At 43.8% G+C, this 12604-nt stretch overlaps 1 protein-coding gene and 1 long non-coding RNA gene across 5 annotated transcripts in view; both read right to left on the minus strand.

The window, feature by feature from the left end:
• Filip1 (filamin A interacting protein 1) overlaps window positions 1–12604 on the minus strand; it is a 216920-nt gene that overhangs the window by 13764 nt on the left and 190552 nt on the right. For 2 of the 4 annotated variants that reach the window (XM_029560595.1, XM_029560594.1), the window contains exons 5-6: window positions 6342–9144; window positions 2298–2355 (exon numbers count right to left, since the gene is read on the minus strand). In XM_029560595.1, the coding sequence (XP_029416455.1) occupies window positions 2298–2355; window positions 6342–9144 (2861 nt within the window). Of the gene's footprint in view, window positions 1–1518; window positions 2356–6341; window positions 9145–12604 lie in introns of those variants that run through there. The other 2 variants (XM_029560593.1, XM_008827062.3) reach the window with 1 other exon arrangement.
• Window positions 12187–12604, minus strand: part of LOC115069266 — a 4418-nt gene continuing 4000 nt past the window's right edge. Inside the window, exon 2 of the long non-coding RNA XR_003848536.1 lies at window positions 12187–12577. This is a non-coding gene — a long non-coding RNA (uncharacterized LOC115069266). The remainder of the gene's footprint in view (window positions 12578–12604) is intronic.

Here is a 12604-nt window from a genome sequence, read left to right on the forward strand (position 1 = left end):
CAGGAGGAAATGACGTAGCCTTGGTAAAGCGAGAACACCAGCAAGCAACGCTAAGATTATGACAGAAGTCACTTAGAGAAGGGCAGGTAGGGTCTAAAGGTGTCCCGGGATTGATTTTGTTGACATGATCATGGCTCAAGTGAAGTATGTCATTAGCAGTAACACTGACACTTCCCAAGTGCTAGGAAGGCAGGCATTAGTAAGCCGACGGATGCCCTTGTTTTTGAAAGGGTTGGAGGTCCACTGATGAAAGGGGAAAAATTATTCATAAAAAAGACAAGTTGGTGTTCCAAATGGAGAACAGTCTTGTTTAAACATGTCCCCAAATCATAATTCTTTACCAGCTTAAATTTGTCTTCTTTCTCTTTCTCTTCCACACCCATTGTTACATCTTCTTACTGTGGTTGCTCAATATATTTTTGTTTAGTTTTTTTTGTTTGTTTGTTTGTTTGGGTTTTTGAGACAGGGTCTCACTATGTAGCTTTGGCTGTTCTAGAACTCACTATATACACCAGGTTGGCCTAGAACTCACAGATACAGGCCTGCCACTGCCTCCTTAAAGGCATGTGCCACCAAGTCTGCTTTCAACATTTTCTAATACACATCCTGAGAACCAGTGAGCAGCAGGTGACAAATCTGCCTTAGCTATGTGTGCAGGAGAGGCAGCCATACCCACCATCACACATACAGTTCAAGTCCAAGTTCTGTGGGGTGTAGGTCCTCTGCTGTGGAGAATGCAGAGAGGGGCTTCATGTGTTGGTCCTGAAACTAACCTCACATCTCTTTTTCAACTTGCCTTTTCTCAACTATCAAGAGCAGATACTAGACCACATAATTTTGGAAATTTAGCAGCTCAGAAATGGAAGAATATAAATCTATAAATATGTAAAGTTCACCGACGTGACTCAAAAAATTTGGCAAAGGCATGGCCTACATGAGACTGGGATATGCTAAGCTATGTTACTAGCCCTGCACTCATTTGAGGTTGTGCGTCTGTGAAGCACAAAGTCCACTTTTACAAGATTAATCTCACAAACACACTTGGCACTTTGCACCGACACTCTGTTCCATGCTTATTAGAACATGCTTACAATTTAAAGAAATTTATTCAAGCGTGCATAAAACTGACAGCAATCATAATGTACTTCCCCACACCACACACACACACAGGCACACAAACACACCCCAAATCATGAACTATTATACAATTGTTAACAAATAAAGTCCACGTGTAACTGAGGAAAATACTGAATTCATTTCAGCTATGATGTCATTTTTCCTTTTGCATTAATGAATCCAAATTTACTTTCTGTTCTTTTCTCTCCATCACTATTTCTGCTGAACTATGATGGGCCATTTAGCAGCTCTGTTTAATGGTGCTGCAATTCAAACCAATTACACATTTGACTAGAGCATGAGTCTGATATTAATCATTCTAAAATTATCATCTATGAAATGCTGGGAATGTTTAGGACATGGTCAAAACCTCTACAACATACATAAACACACACAAATAAGTCAAACTCTGCTTCCAGATTTTATTTCATATTCCAAATGTTTCCTGAAGTCATTACTAGCGGCTTTTGTTTTTCCAAAATTTTTAAAGTGCAGGCCCTGTTATAGCTATGAGATTTTTTTCTTATACCACATATTTCGAGATTTGATAGTGGCAAATGACAGTTACTAAGCTGTGTTTTCTTTTACAATAGAGTTTTTGAAAACTAAAAACATATTTTGGAACAAAGTCTATTAAATTTGGCTTATAGTTATTTGGGAGTCAGCCTCTAAGAGCATGTGATACAGTGCCCAAATCTCATGGAAGACAGTACTGAGGGTTTCTTAACTGATGGACTAAATTTCCTTCTAAATCACATGTTAGAAGGAAAACTAAGACTAGAAACTAGAGCCTGCCTTGGGCCCAGCATCCTCAACAAACCACTCAGCAAACAGCAGTTTTGCTGATCAGTTGTTCCTCTGCATTAAAACAAATACATAAAACAGGAAAAACACGAGGCTATTAGTAGGTTACTTTATAAACAAGATATTTAAATCTTAAATTAGTAGTACATGTCAAGGGTTGACACAGAGGAAGGCTCATTTCCACAGCAGCAGTAGCATCCACACAACATACCCCCTTAGCCACTGCCCTCAGCCCTTCCCCCCTCCAAGAGAGGCAGTGCTGCTGGCTGCAGATTTCTTCAGCTCTATTTTCATAGACTGAGTCTCAGCTCGAGGCTCGAATTTGGTCAGATTTCCTGCTCCTGGGGCTGCCACTACTGGCTTTCCTGCTTTCATACCTTTTGACATAGGAATGCGGGTAGGTGTAGGCCGCTGAGATGACCCATCTTGTCCTGACTGTAAGAGAAAACAGAGACACAAAGGAGACGGTGAGTTCCCCAGGTATGCCCTCGACCTGCATGCTAGCATGATTCCTGCCACAAAAGAACACCACAGATGACTCTTCCCAGGTGAAAGGGCCAAGAAACCTGGAGTCCCCATCTAATCTGCTGACTCCTCCCTTTTCCCTTTCTTGAAACGTCTCCACTGAACTTCCTTCTCTAACCCTAACCTTCTCTGCTCTTAAGAAGATGACCTTAGTGCCTAGCTTATAGAGGAAATACAGGCCCCCAGCTACAAATTTGAGTACCACTCTCCCTCCCTCCTGCCATTTCAGAGGAAGCAGCTCTTTCCACTTGTTAATGACCTCAGATTTCTCTCAGGTTTTTGCTCACAGTGCCAACCGCATTCATCTTCTATAAATGACCCTCACATTCATTGCTTTGGTTTCTGTGAGTCCCACCAATGCTTCAAGGCTCTGTTATCTCCTTGTCTTGATGGCTCCTTGTTCTACCTAACCTGCTTCTAGATGTGTCACCACGTCCTAGTCTCAGTCCTTTCTAAAGTTTCCACATTTACCCTGAGAATCCCTTTCTTTTTACCCCAGGCTAGCCTTCGAACCTCTACTTTCAGTTCTTCCTGACATGCAGATCTCGTTTTCAGCTACTCACTAGACATGGGCAGCATCCCACAGCAGCTAAAAAATAACGTACTGGGGCAGTGCTCACCCTCATCCTCAGTCAGTCTCCTTACATTCATCATCCTAGTCACAGTCACCAAACCACCCTCCGTATACAGTTTGTCTTGAAATCGTAGTTATTTTTATTTCCCCTTTTTGTCTTTTCTTTTTGAGGCAGCTTCTCATTTCATAGCCCAGGCTGGCCTGCAGCCCTCTTGCTAGAATTACACATGTGCACCACCATATCTGGTTCTTAATTCTATCTTCAGTATGTCCCTGTCCTTGTTTTTACCTCATAGATGAATTCTATACCATCTCTAGTCTAGATAATTAGAATGGCATCCATCTGTAGCCCGTGTCCCCTTCAATTTATCCTTTAAATTGTTTTCTAGAGTATCTTTCAAAAGCAAAAACAATGTGAAATTTTTGTCAGGATAATTCCCTTTCAGTCATTTCCTTTAATTAGTCAATGAAATTAAATGCCACTTTCATAATGAGACATGTGCCTGTGTTCAACGTCCAGTCCCAGACTGCTTCTCTATTTTCCTCGTCTGCATTTTCTCTCCACACCCACTGCCGCAGCGCAATGAGATCACTCACCGTTCACCAAACTCACCAGGCCAATTCTCATGTCCACGCTAGTGCTACAGTTCACTACTCCTTTCCGTGGCCTCCCGATCTTTGATAAATCCTTTGGTTTCTTTTTGCAAACCTATATCACAAAACCACTAAGTAGTTCTGGCCTAGGCCTGCCTCTCTGACTCAATGACCTCAAAGTCTCAAAAGACCTTACCCAATGAAGCTATGCTTTCTGATGCCTAAAAAGCAGTTTAGAATCACTTGAGAAGAGTGAACAAGTCTGACTGCTGTTTGGCTCAAGTAGAGTCAGTAACTCAAAGCCTTACTGGCAAAGCAATTAGCAATTCACACTTTAAAAGTCTGGGTTGAGACTGCACAGAACATTAATGTAAATTATATTGTGGACGTGGGCAACAAGCCATCACTTCTATATTTAAATAATAAGCTTTCTTTTTTTAAAAAAAAATAATTTATTGAGAATTTTCTACAGGGATATAAGGTGTTTTGATCAAATCCATGCCCACTCCCTCCCCTCCAACTCCTCCCATATCTCCCCATCACTTTTTTCTGCTACTCTAAGATTTCCCCCCTCTGAAGAGGTAACCCTAAAATCTTTTAAGGATTAGATAAGAGCTCCCACATACTTTCAACATTTTTGGCCTTTGGAACAGAGTATGTTGTTAAGAGGCACAAGGACATTTTGACTTTCAGCCAAGAACCTGGCTACTTTTCCTTGGGGTCTTTTTACCCTAACTGCCTAGCCAACTCCTACCTCTTATTCTTATCACACCATCCTCTGAAGAGGTTACCCAGCTTGGGGATAGGGAATTGGGATGCAGACCACTCTGACTTCTTCCATGCTGAATAGGGATGCAGGGTGAGGCAATTGGGGTACCCCTTCGGTGGATCTATGTAAAAGACTCTCAAATTACATAACTCATCATCATGTGGAGGCAGGATCTGGGCATTCTCAGACAGTCCCCTGAGTTCTTAGCCCCTATGCCAGAGGAAGGCTGGAAACGGGCATTCTCTGGCAGTCTGCTGAGATCACAGCTGCTACACAGATGGAGGTCAGAACCCATCTTCCATCAGCTTTCTTTTTTAAAAAAAGATTTCAACATAAGCTATAGAATTTGTTCAGTGGCTAAGAATCAAAATTTCTAATCTGTTTATTTAAATAGTACATGCTATTCTATAAGAATTTTTCTTTTAATTTTTAAAAATATTTAATTTATTATTTCTATTTTATTTTATTACATGTGTGAGTGTATTGCCTGCATGCAAGTAAGCACACCTACGTTGTGCAGTGCCCACAGAGTTTAGAAGAGGGTGTCGGATCCCCTGGAACTGGAGTTACAAATGGTTGTTAGCCATCATGTGGGTGCTGGGAATCAAACCCAGGTCTTCTGCAAGAGCAGCCTGTGCTCTTAACTGCTGAGCCATCTTTCTAGTCCCTGTTTGTTTGTTTGTTTGTTCTGAGACAGTGTCTCCCTGTAGCCCCCTAGAACTTGCTATGTAGTCCAGGCTGGCCTTGAACTAATAGAGATCTACCTGCCTCTGCCCTCTGAGTTCTGGGATCAAAGGCCTGGGCCACCACACCTAGCTCATGTTCTTTATTTGCCCCGGTAAATAAAGACAGTAATGGAAGTATTTTGAAAAATACAACTTACACTTAAGCTCTACTTTGGACATTTTAAAAACAAGCATTCAAGCTAGTCATTGAATAAATATTTATGAAACACCTGCTCTCTGCAAGATGTAGTTAAATAAAATCTAAAGTCATTTTTATATGTATTTTTAATATCAAAGTCTTTTAACCTTATTTTTGGAGTAAAGCATGATTGTGGCCATACATAATCACCATTGAACATTTAGATTATAGAAATAAACCTGGGTATAGTTTTAATTCTTCCTGTGTATGGAGTATCTATTCTAAAAAAACATTTTGAGGCAAAGGCATGTGGATCTTTGTGAGATCAAGGCCAGCCTGGTCTACATGGAGAGTTCCAAGACTGTTGGTACTACAGGGAGAGCCTGTCTCAAAAAAAAAAATTTTTTTTTGAACCTAAGAAAATCAAACTTTGGGGCTGGAGAGATAGCTCAGTGGATAAGAGCCAGTACTGCTCTTGCAGAAGACCAGGGTTTGGTTCCTAGCACCCAGGCCAGGTGGCTTACAGCTGCTTGTAAATCCAGCTCCAGGGGATCCAACACCTAGGGCCTCCTTGGGCACCTGCACTCACATGCACATACCCCCACACAAACTATATACATACACATAATTAAATCAACAAATTGTTGAAAATAATTTTAAGTCAGGCATGGTAGCACATACTTTTAATCCTAGCATTCAGGAGACAGAGGCAGGCAGATCTCTGTGAGTTCAAGGTCAGCCTGGACTGCATAGAGAGTTCCAGGCCAGCTGAGGCTACAGAGAAATCCTGTCTCAAAAATTAAAATAATAATCATTTTTAAAGCATAATTTTAAAAATCAAAATTTAAATCTTAGGATTATTCTATGGTCCCATTTCAATGATTGTCTTTGCAAGTATTGTGAAGGGCTCTCCCTAACATAAATGAATGAAAAACTTCCTCAAAATTGGCCCAATTTATCAAAATGTCGATTTTCCACTTCTCGGTGAGACCTTTCCCTCACATGGGTGCAGGCAGCTCTCTGGGACACAGTGATGGAGGCTGAGGCACTGCCTTCCCTCACCTCACTGGCCTGGCCTAGAGCTCCTCTACTCACCACTGACTGGGTTCCTCGGGTGGAGGAGGTTGTGACGGGTGTGATGGTGATAGTGCTGGTCACCTTGCTCCCGCCAGGTCTGGAAGAGAGGTGGTTCCTGGGAGAGCGAAGTACCGTGCCGGTGGATGCCTCCTTTTCGGCTGTCACGTTGACTGGCCGCACGGTGATAACTGGACTGCTGCCTTCAGCCACAGGCCCAGGGGATCGCTTAAACTGAGAACCTAGGTGGATATGAATTTTATTGTCTTCCGTGGTTATGATATTGGCGTTGGAGTTGTATTTCCGCAGTGGGGTGGAAACAGTCTGTTTTTCTGGGGTGACTTTGAGGACAGTCCTTCCCATAGGCACTTCCTGGGACTCAGGAGAAACCGTGATTTCTGGGGGTGCTGCGGAGGTTGACACAGTCATGATCTGGATGGGGGACGCAGGCCTGTCTGCAAACGTGCCTCTTCCACTGTCTGGGGTCTTCTCTCTGGAAAAGGTAGTAATTGTGACCGGGGACATGGCTCGTTCTGGGCCAAGAGTAGGATCTGCACTTTTGGGCTTTTGAGACACGTTTGGTGATGGGATAATGGTTATCCTTGGTTTCTGATTGCCTAAGGTGGGAATGACAGTGGTACTAGAAAAAAACTCTTCTGATGTGGGGCTGGTGATCTCCAAGGTAGCTGTGCTGTTCTCGTGGTCCGGGGTCACACGGATGTGCAGGGGCTGGCCCTGCTTGGGTGCCAGCACCAGCTCCCCCGGGTGCCCTGCGCCAGGGTTCTGCCGAAGCCCTTTCTCCTGCGGGATTGAGGGACTGTTTTCTCTTTTCCTCATCCAAGGAATCCAGGACTTCCTCATGGTGAGCTCGTTGGCTGCTGGAGGATACCTGTCGAGCACCGAGGACCGTTCCACCGGTTTCTTCAGTCCCACCTGTCGAAGATTACTCATAATGTGGTTTTCTTCCTGGAAGGACTTGCGTATGAACACAGCCGGCGTGTCCTCCTCGGCAGCATCTGAGCACAGGGAGTCAGTCTGCACCCCGGTGGAGGTCACCGGCACGTCCACCATCCTTCGGCCATTCATGCTGGGCCTGAGAGCTCGGCTGTAGCGCTTGGAGAGCTCCAGCTCCTTGGTCAGACTGAGGACCTCCTGCCCCATGTCTTTGTTCTTACTCTCTTCTTCCATAAATCTCTGTTGAAGGACTGAGTAATCGACTTGGAGTTGAGAGAGCTGATCTTCTTTGTTCATTAATTCGTGAATCTTCTCTTTAAGAGCCTGCACCTCGGCCTTTAAGTCTCGACTTTTTGCCTCCTCCAGCCGAAACCTGTGTCTCAGCTCGGCCTCCTGGCTCACAGCCTCCCCCTTCTCTATTGCCTTGTTCTTGGCTATTTGATGCTTGATCTCCTCCAGCTGCTGGGAGAGGAAGTTGGCTTTATCCTGCTCGGTTCTGAATTTCTGCTCCAGCTGGTCATACTCGTCCTCTGTCTTCATCAGGTCCCCTTCCACCACCTCCAACTGTTGGAGCCGCTTCTTCAGCGTCTCGATTTCCAGCGTCAGCTCCTTGATCTTGCTGTCGTCTGGGCAGGTGCGTTCAGGCCCCTTGCGGGCCCTTCCTCGGCTCGTTTCTCTTTCTGCTTCTTCTATGCCATCAAGCCTCTTCTTCAGTAGGTCGACACTGCAGCTCAGTTCACAGGACCTCTCCTCTTCACTTTTCAGCTTCCCCATCAACTCATCTCTCTCCTTTGTCAGACTGTACACCTTTTCCTCCATTTCCGACTTCAGTTTTAAAAGCTTCTTGCTTTCCTCAATGAGCTTCTCAGTTACATCCATAACCTTTCCCTGCTCCACCTTAAAATCTTTATTCAGCCCATCCACTTTCCTCTCTTCCTGCTTTATTTTCTCCATCATGTTTTTCCGTTCATCCACCAGCATCACAGTAAAGGACTTCAACTTCGTAAGGTCATCTTTGAGGCTTAATTCAGCCTTTTCCAGCCTGCTTTCAGAGCACTCCAGTTCTTTAACTCGGCTCTTGACCACCTCCAATTCGTTTAGCAGGTCTTTGGTCACGTTCTTCTCTTTCTCCAGGTTTACATGCAGCTGGCAGCATTCGGACTTGCTCTTGCTAAGCGCTTCCTCCAGTCTCTCCAGCTCGGTCATTCTCTTCTGCAGCTTCTCCACTTCAATTCTGAGCTCCCTGCTGTGGTGCTCCTCCTCCTGCAGCTTGGCCCTCAGCTCTCGGCACTGGGACTCGGTTTTAGTGATCTCCTCGTCTTTGCCCTCCATCTCAAGCACGCGCTTCCGGAGATTTTCCACCTCCGCCATGAGGCTGGAGTTGCCACATTCCCCTTTGGCAATCTTATCTCTTAGCTCCTGGAGTTCCTCCTCTGCCTTCTGAAGGTTTTTATTGGTCTCCTCCAGCTCCTCAATTCTCTGAGATAAGCCCACCAGCTTGAGTCTGAGTTGTCTGTGGTGAGATTCTTGGTTGGCTAACTTAGCGTTCATCTCTTCATGCTCTTGGCAAAACCGTGAGGCCTTGTGTTCAAAGTCCACTTCTAACTTAAGCAGTTTCTGCCTGTCTTCTTTGGATTTGTAAGTAGCAGCTTTGAGCTTTTCTTCTTCTTCCCTCAGTTTCTGAGTCAGGTCCTGCACCTTCTGGCTTTGCAGGCCCAGCTGCTCGATGTGGATCTGCCGTTCATCCACGAGCATGAGTGCAAAAGATTTGAGTTTAACAAGCTCATCTCTTAGTTTATTGAGTCGCTTAGCATTTTCTTTTTCTTTGTGGGCTTGGTAAGCCTTTTCTTGTTCAAGGAGCTTTTTCAACCTAGAAAACAAAATGGAGCTCTAAGTTAAAAGAGAGATCAGCAAATAGATTAAAGTCTTAAAAAAAAAAAAAAGCATAATGTTACCACAGTAATTCTTTACTCCTTGGTTACCGTATGACTTACCATCAGTAAAACTAATTGTTAGACTAGCAAAAAGTCCCATAAATTTAACTGGTCCAGACAATACAATGTCTAGTCTATCTTTTGGAAGACCCACTTTTACAGTCTCACTGGTCAATTACCTGGGGATAGAACCGATCCCAGGAAAGCAGGTTCACCTTAAGTTATGCTAAATAGATGGGTGGAATACCTGGTGTGTTAATTAGGTAGTGAATATTTCCTGCCTGGAACTAGCAAAGATCTCTGCAGAACTTCCGGACCAGCCCTAGTCATGTAGGTCTCTGCAAGTCTGTCTGCTTTCCTGGATTCTTCAGGAAAGCATAATTTCTCCTTTTCTTCTTCATGCCTTTCTTACTAAACATGCTTTCTTTAAGGCTTTGAGCTGCCCCTAGCATCTTGTATTTCTTCACTTTTTCTTTAAAGCTTCCTTCTCCCAGCCATGTGGCTGCCAGTCAGCCACATGTTTGATCTCCCATGCAGGCTCTAAACCTGCATTGCTCTATGACATTCTTTCCTTCTTCCCACCATTCACCTCCTCAAGGCATCTGCCAAGATTACCAGCTCTTCTGACCCGAGGATTTTCTTTAAGATTCTAATAAAATTGTAAAAGCTTCTGTTTAGGTCCATTCGTAAATTCTTTTATGAAGGAGACTAAGAACCCTATAGGGGACCCTCTTTCTCCCCGTTTCATAATCAGAGGTCATGTTGGCTGTGACACTTGCAGAGGGGTGGTGACTTACGAAGGAACATGAGACAGGCTCAGAGGGTACTCATTTCTGTTTCATGATTTACCTGCTGGATTGCTTAATTTATGAAATTTCATAAGCTGAATGTGTGATATGAGTACCTTGGGTTGTGCAGTAGTAATGAGTTTATGGAATGTGTTCTGTATTCCAGGAACTAGTATCTACTTTATCTAACCAGTAACCCTGTGAGAAGAGTACTGCCACCCCATCCTCATTTGGAAAACAGGATGTAGAGGCATTATGTAACCTGCCACACGCATTAAGTGGCAATGGCATGCCACTCAGCCAACAGGCCTCCAGTGTAAGAGTGAAACCACTGAGGACAAGTCAGCCTTCGGGTTGCAACAGCAAGAGGTTTATTTAGTACACAGGTACCTGTGGGCACAAAGTCTCCTCGGAGGACTTGCACGCCCCCATGCTGGGTTTTGGCACTTTTATAGAGCAGAAGCGGGGTACAGAAGCAGAAGCATGGTTATTGGCCCATTCAAACGAGTACAAAGCATGAGGAAGTTAAGTTGCTAAATTCTGGGTGGGTGACTTATGGTACAGATGTTATTTCCTGATTTCCTGGTATCGAGCCCCGGGGATTGCCAGATGCAGATGGCTTGACCACTACGTCCTGTTTTTCTGATAAGCTAGTTTCTCAATGCTTGACCTCTTGTCAGGCATTCCTATCAGGTGGCCTCATGGCGCCTAGGTTTTTCAATGTGACTTGGGGTCATTGAAGCTTCTTAATCTGAAATTAAGATTAGGTATTAAGGAAAGTAGGTGTTGGCATACTCTGTTTTAATGTGCATTTTTATTAAATTTTTGTGCATTTCATAAAATGCATCTTAATAATATTTAGAATCCCTACCCTGTTTGCACCCCTCATAGACCCAGCAGAGTTCATGCATTCTGTCATATATGTTAAGGCCTACCAAGTCAAGTTTGTGTTCCAGGATGTCCCTTAGTGAATCCACGAGAGCCTGTTCAGCTTATCTAGCATCACTAACTTAACAAAGGTCAATTTCCCTCACCCCAAAGTGATCAGCTGCCAATAGTTCCTCAGATAAGGCGGGGGCCCATTTCCCCACTTGGATGTTCAGTTTTTGTCTGAGTTTGCACGGATCTTGTACATGCTGTCACCATTGCCTGGAAGACTCTGTTTTATTTTCTTAAAGAATATCTATTGCTCTAAGTTCATATGAGCAAGGTCTGTAAGGGTCTGTTTCCATATGGTCATGTGCTTCCTCCCCTGGCTCATAATCTTTCAGCCTCCTCTTCTGTAATGGTCCCTGAACCCTGGGTTCATCACCCTCTGTTGCATGAGGGAGCTTCCTTGATGACAGTTGAAAGATGCATTAATATGCTCTCTACCCCCTTGTTCTACTATATTCCATGAGTCTTAGATGTAGAGGTTTCATTGCTTAGAGTTGGGCATTTCTTAGACACTCTGTCTCTGTCACAAGACCTGTGCAAACTCAGAAAACTAGTATAGAACTGTGGAAATAGGCAGCAGACCCCAATCTTAGCAACAGAAGTATTGAGAAACTGATTACTACTGGGTGAGGAAGAGCTGATTTCTTTAAAGGTGTGACTCTAGATAGGCTGACTAGATCCCAGTGGATGAACTTGTACTGAGGGACATCAGGACACATTAACTTGACTCGATAGGCCTTAACAAAAATGAAAGAATGCATGAAATCCACTGGGGTGGGGGGCTATGGGAGGGTGCAGATGGGGAAAGGGGTTTTAAAAAAAAGGACTAAAATGTCATATATGAGATACCCAAAAATTTCAATAAAAAATACTTTAAAAAATGTCTATAGTTCTTCCTCTCCAGCTTCCCTGATTTTCTCTTTTGTTTTTGTTTGGAGGTTTTTCTTATACAAACGTCTTGATTTTTCCAAGGTGCATACCCATTTCTAACACATACCCCTGGACACTGCAATTCTTGCATATCTTTAGATATCACTTTCTTACCTAGTTTTCAGCGTGGTCTGCCTACCTTACCTCCCTTTGATTATTTTTAAACATTTCATAGACTTATATTTTCACAGCCCCTCAGTGAGCCATTCTCCGATACTTCCTATGGCTGTTTGAGATGAAAAGACTGAAGTTCCTAGTCTTACTAATATTTGAACAAACGATATTCAAGCCATGAGATGTCCTATTTTACAAGTTTTTTTCTTTTTCTTTTTTCTTTCTTTTTTTTTTTTTTTTTTTTTTTTTTGGGTAATTCTTACCTTGGCCAAATTGGTGGGGCGTTGCCCCGCTGCTTGGAGGCCCGCTGTGAGCAACTGGCGATAAGGGCGTAGGTGTCCCCTACCTTCAGGTGTGTTGAAGTCCCAATCTGGTCTGGTCAAGGGAAAGGCAGCTTCTATACTACTACAGGATACAAGGGGGGGGTCGAAGGGTCCGAGGGAGGGGCAGAAGGAAGAGGAGTGAGAGGAGTTCTTCGTGCAGGATTGAGAAAGGGCGTCACCCAAGATGGAGCTTCAAGGGAGAGGCTTTCCCAAGTGACTATATAGGCCACCTGGTCAGGATGTCCCATCGATCCAGGAGAGAAGATCTTAGCTTTAACCTGCAAAATAACATCAGAATCAAAAGT

The sequence above is a fragment of the Nannospalax galili genome, unplaced genomic scaffold, assembly GCF_000622305.1.
Source record: "Nannospalax galili isolate Female #2095 unplaced genomic scaffold, S.galili_v1.0 scaffold512, whole genome shotgun sequence".
Classification (NCBI taxonomy): Eukaryota; Metazoa; Chordata; class Mammalia; order Rodentia; family Spalacidae; genus Nannospalax; species Nannospalax galili.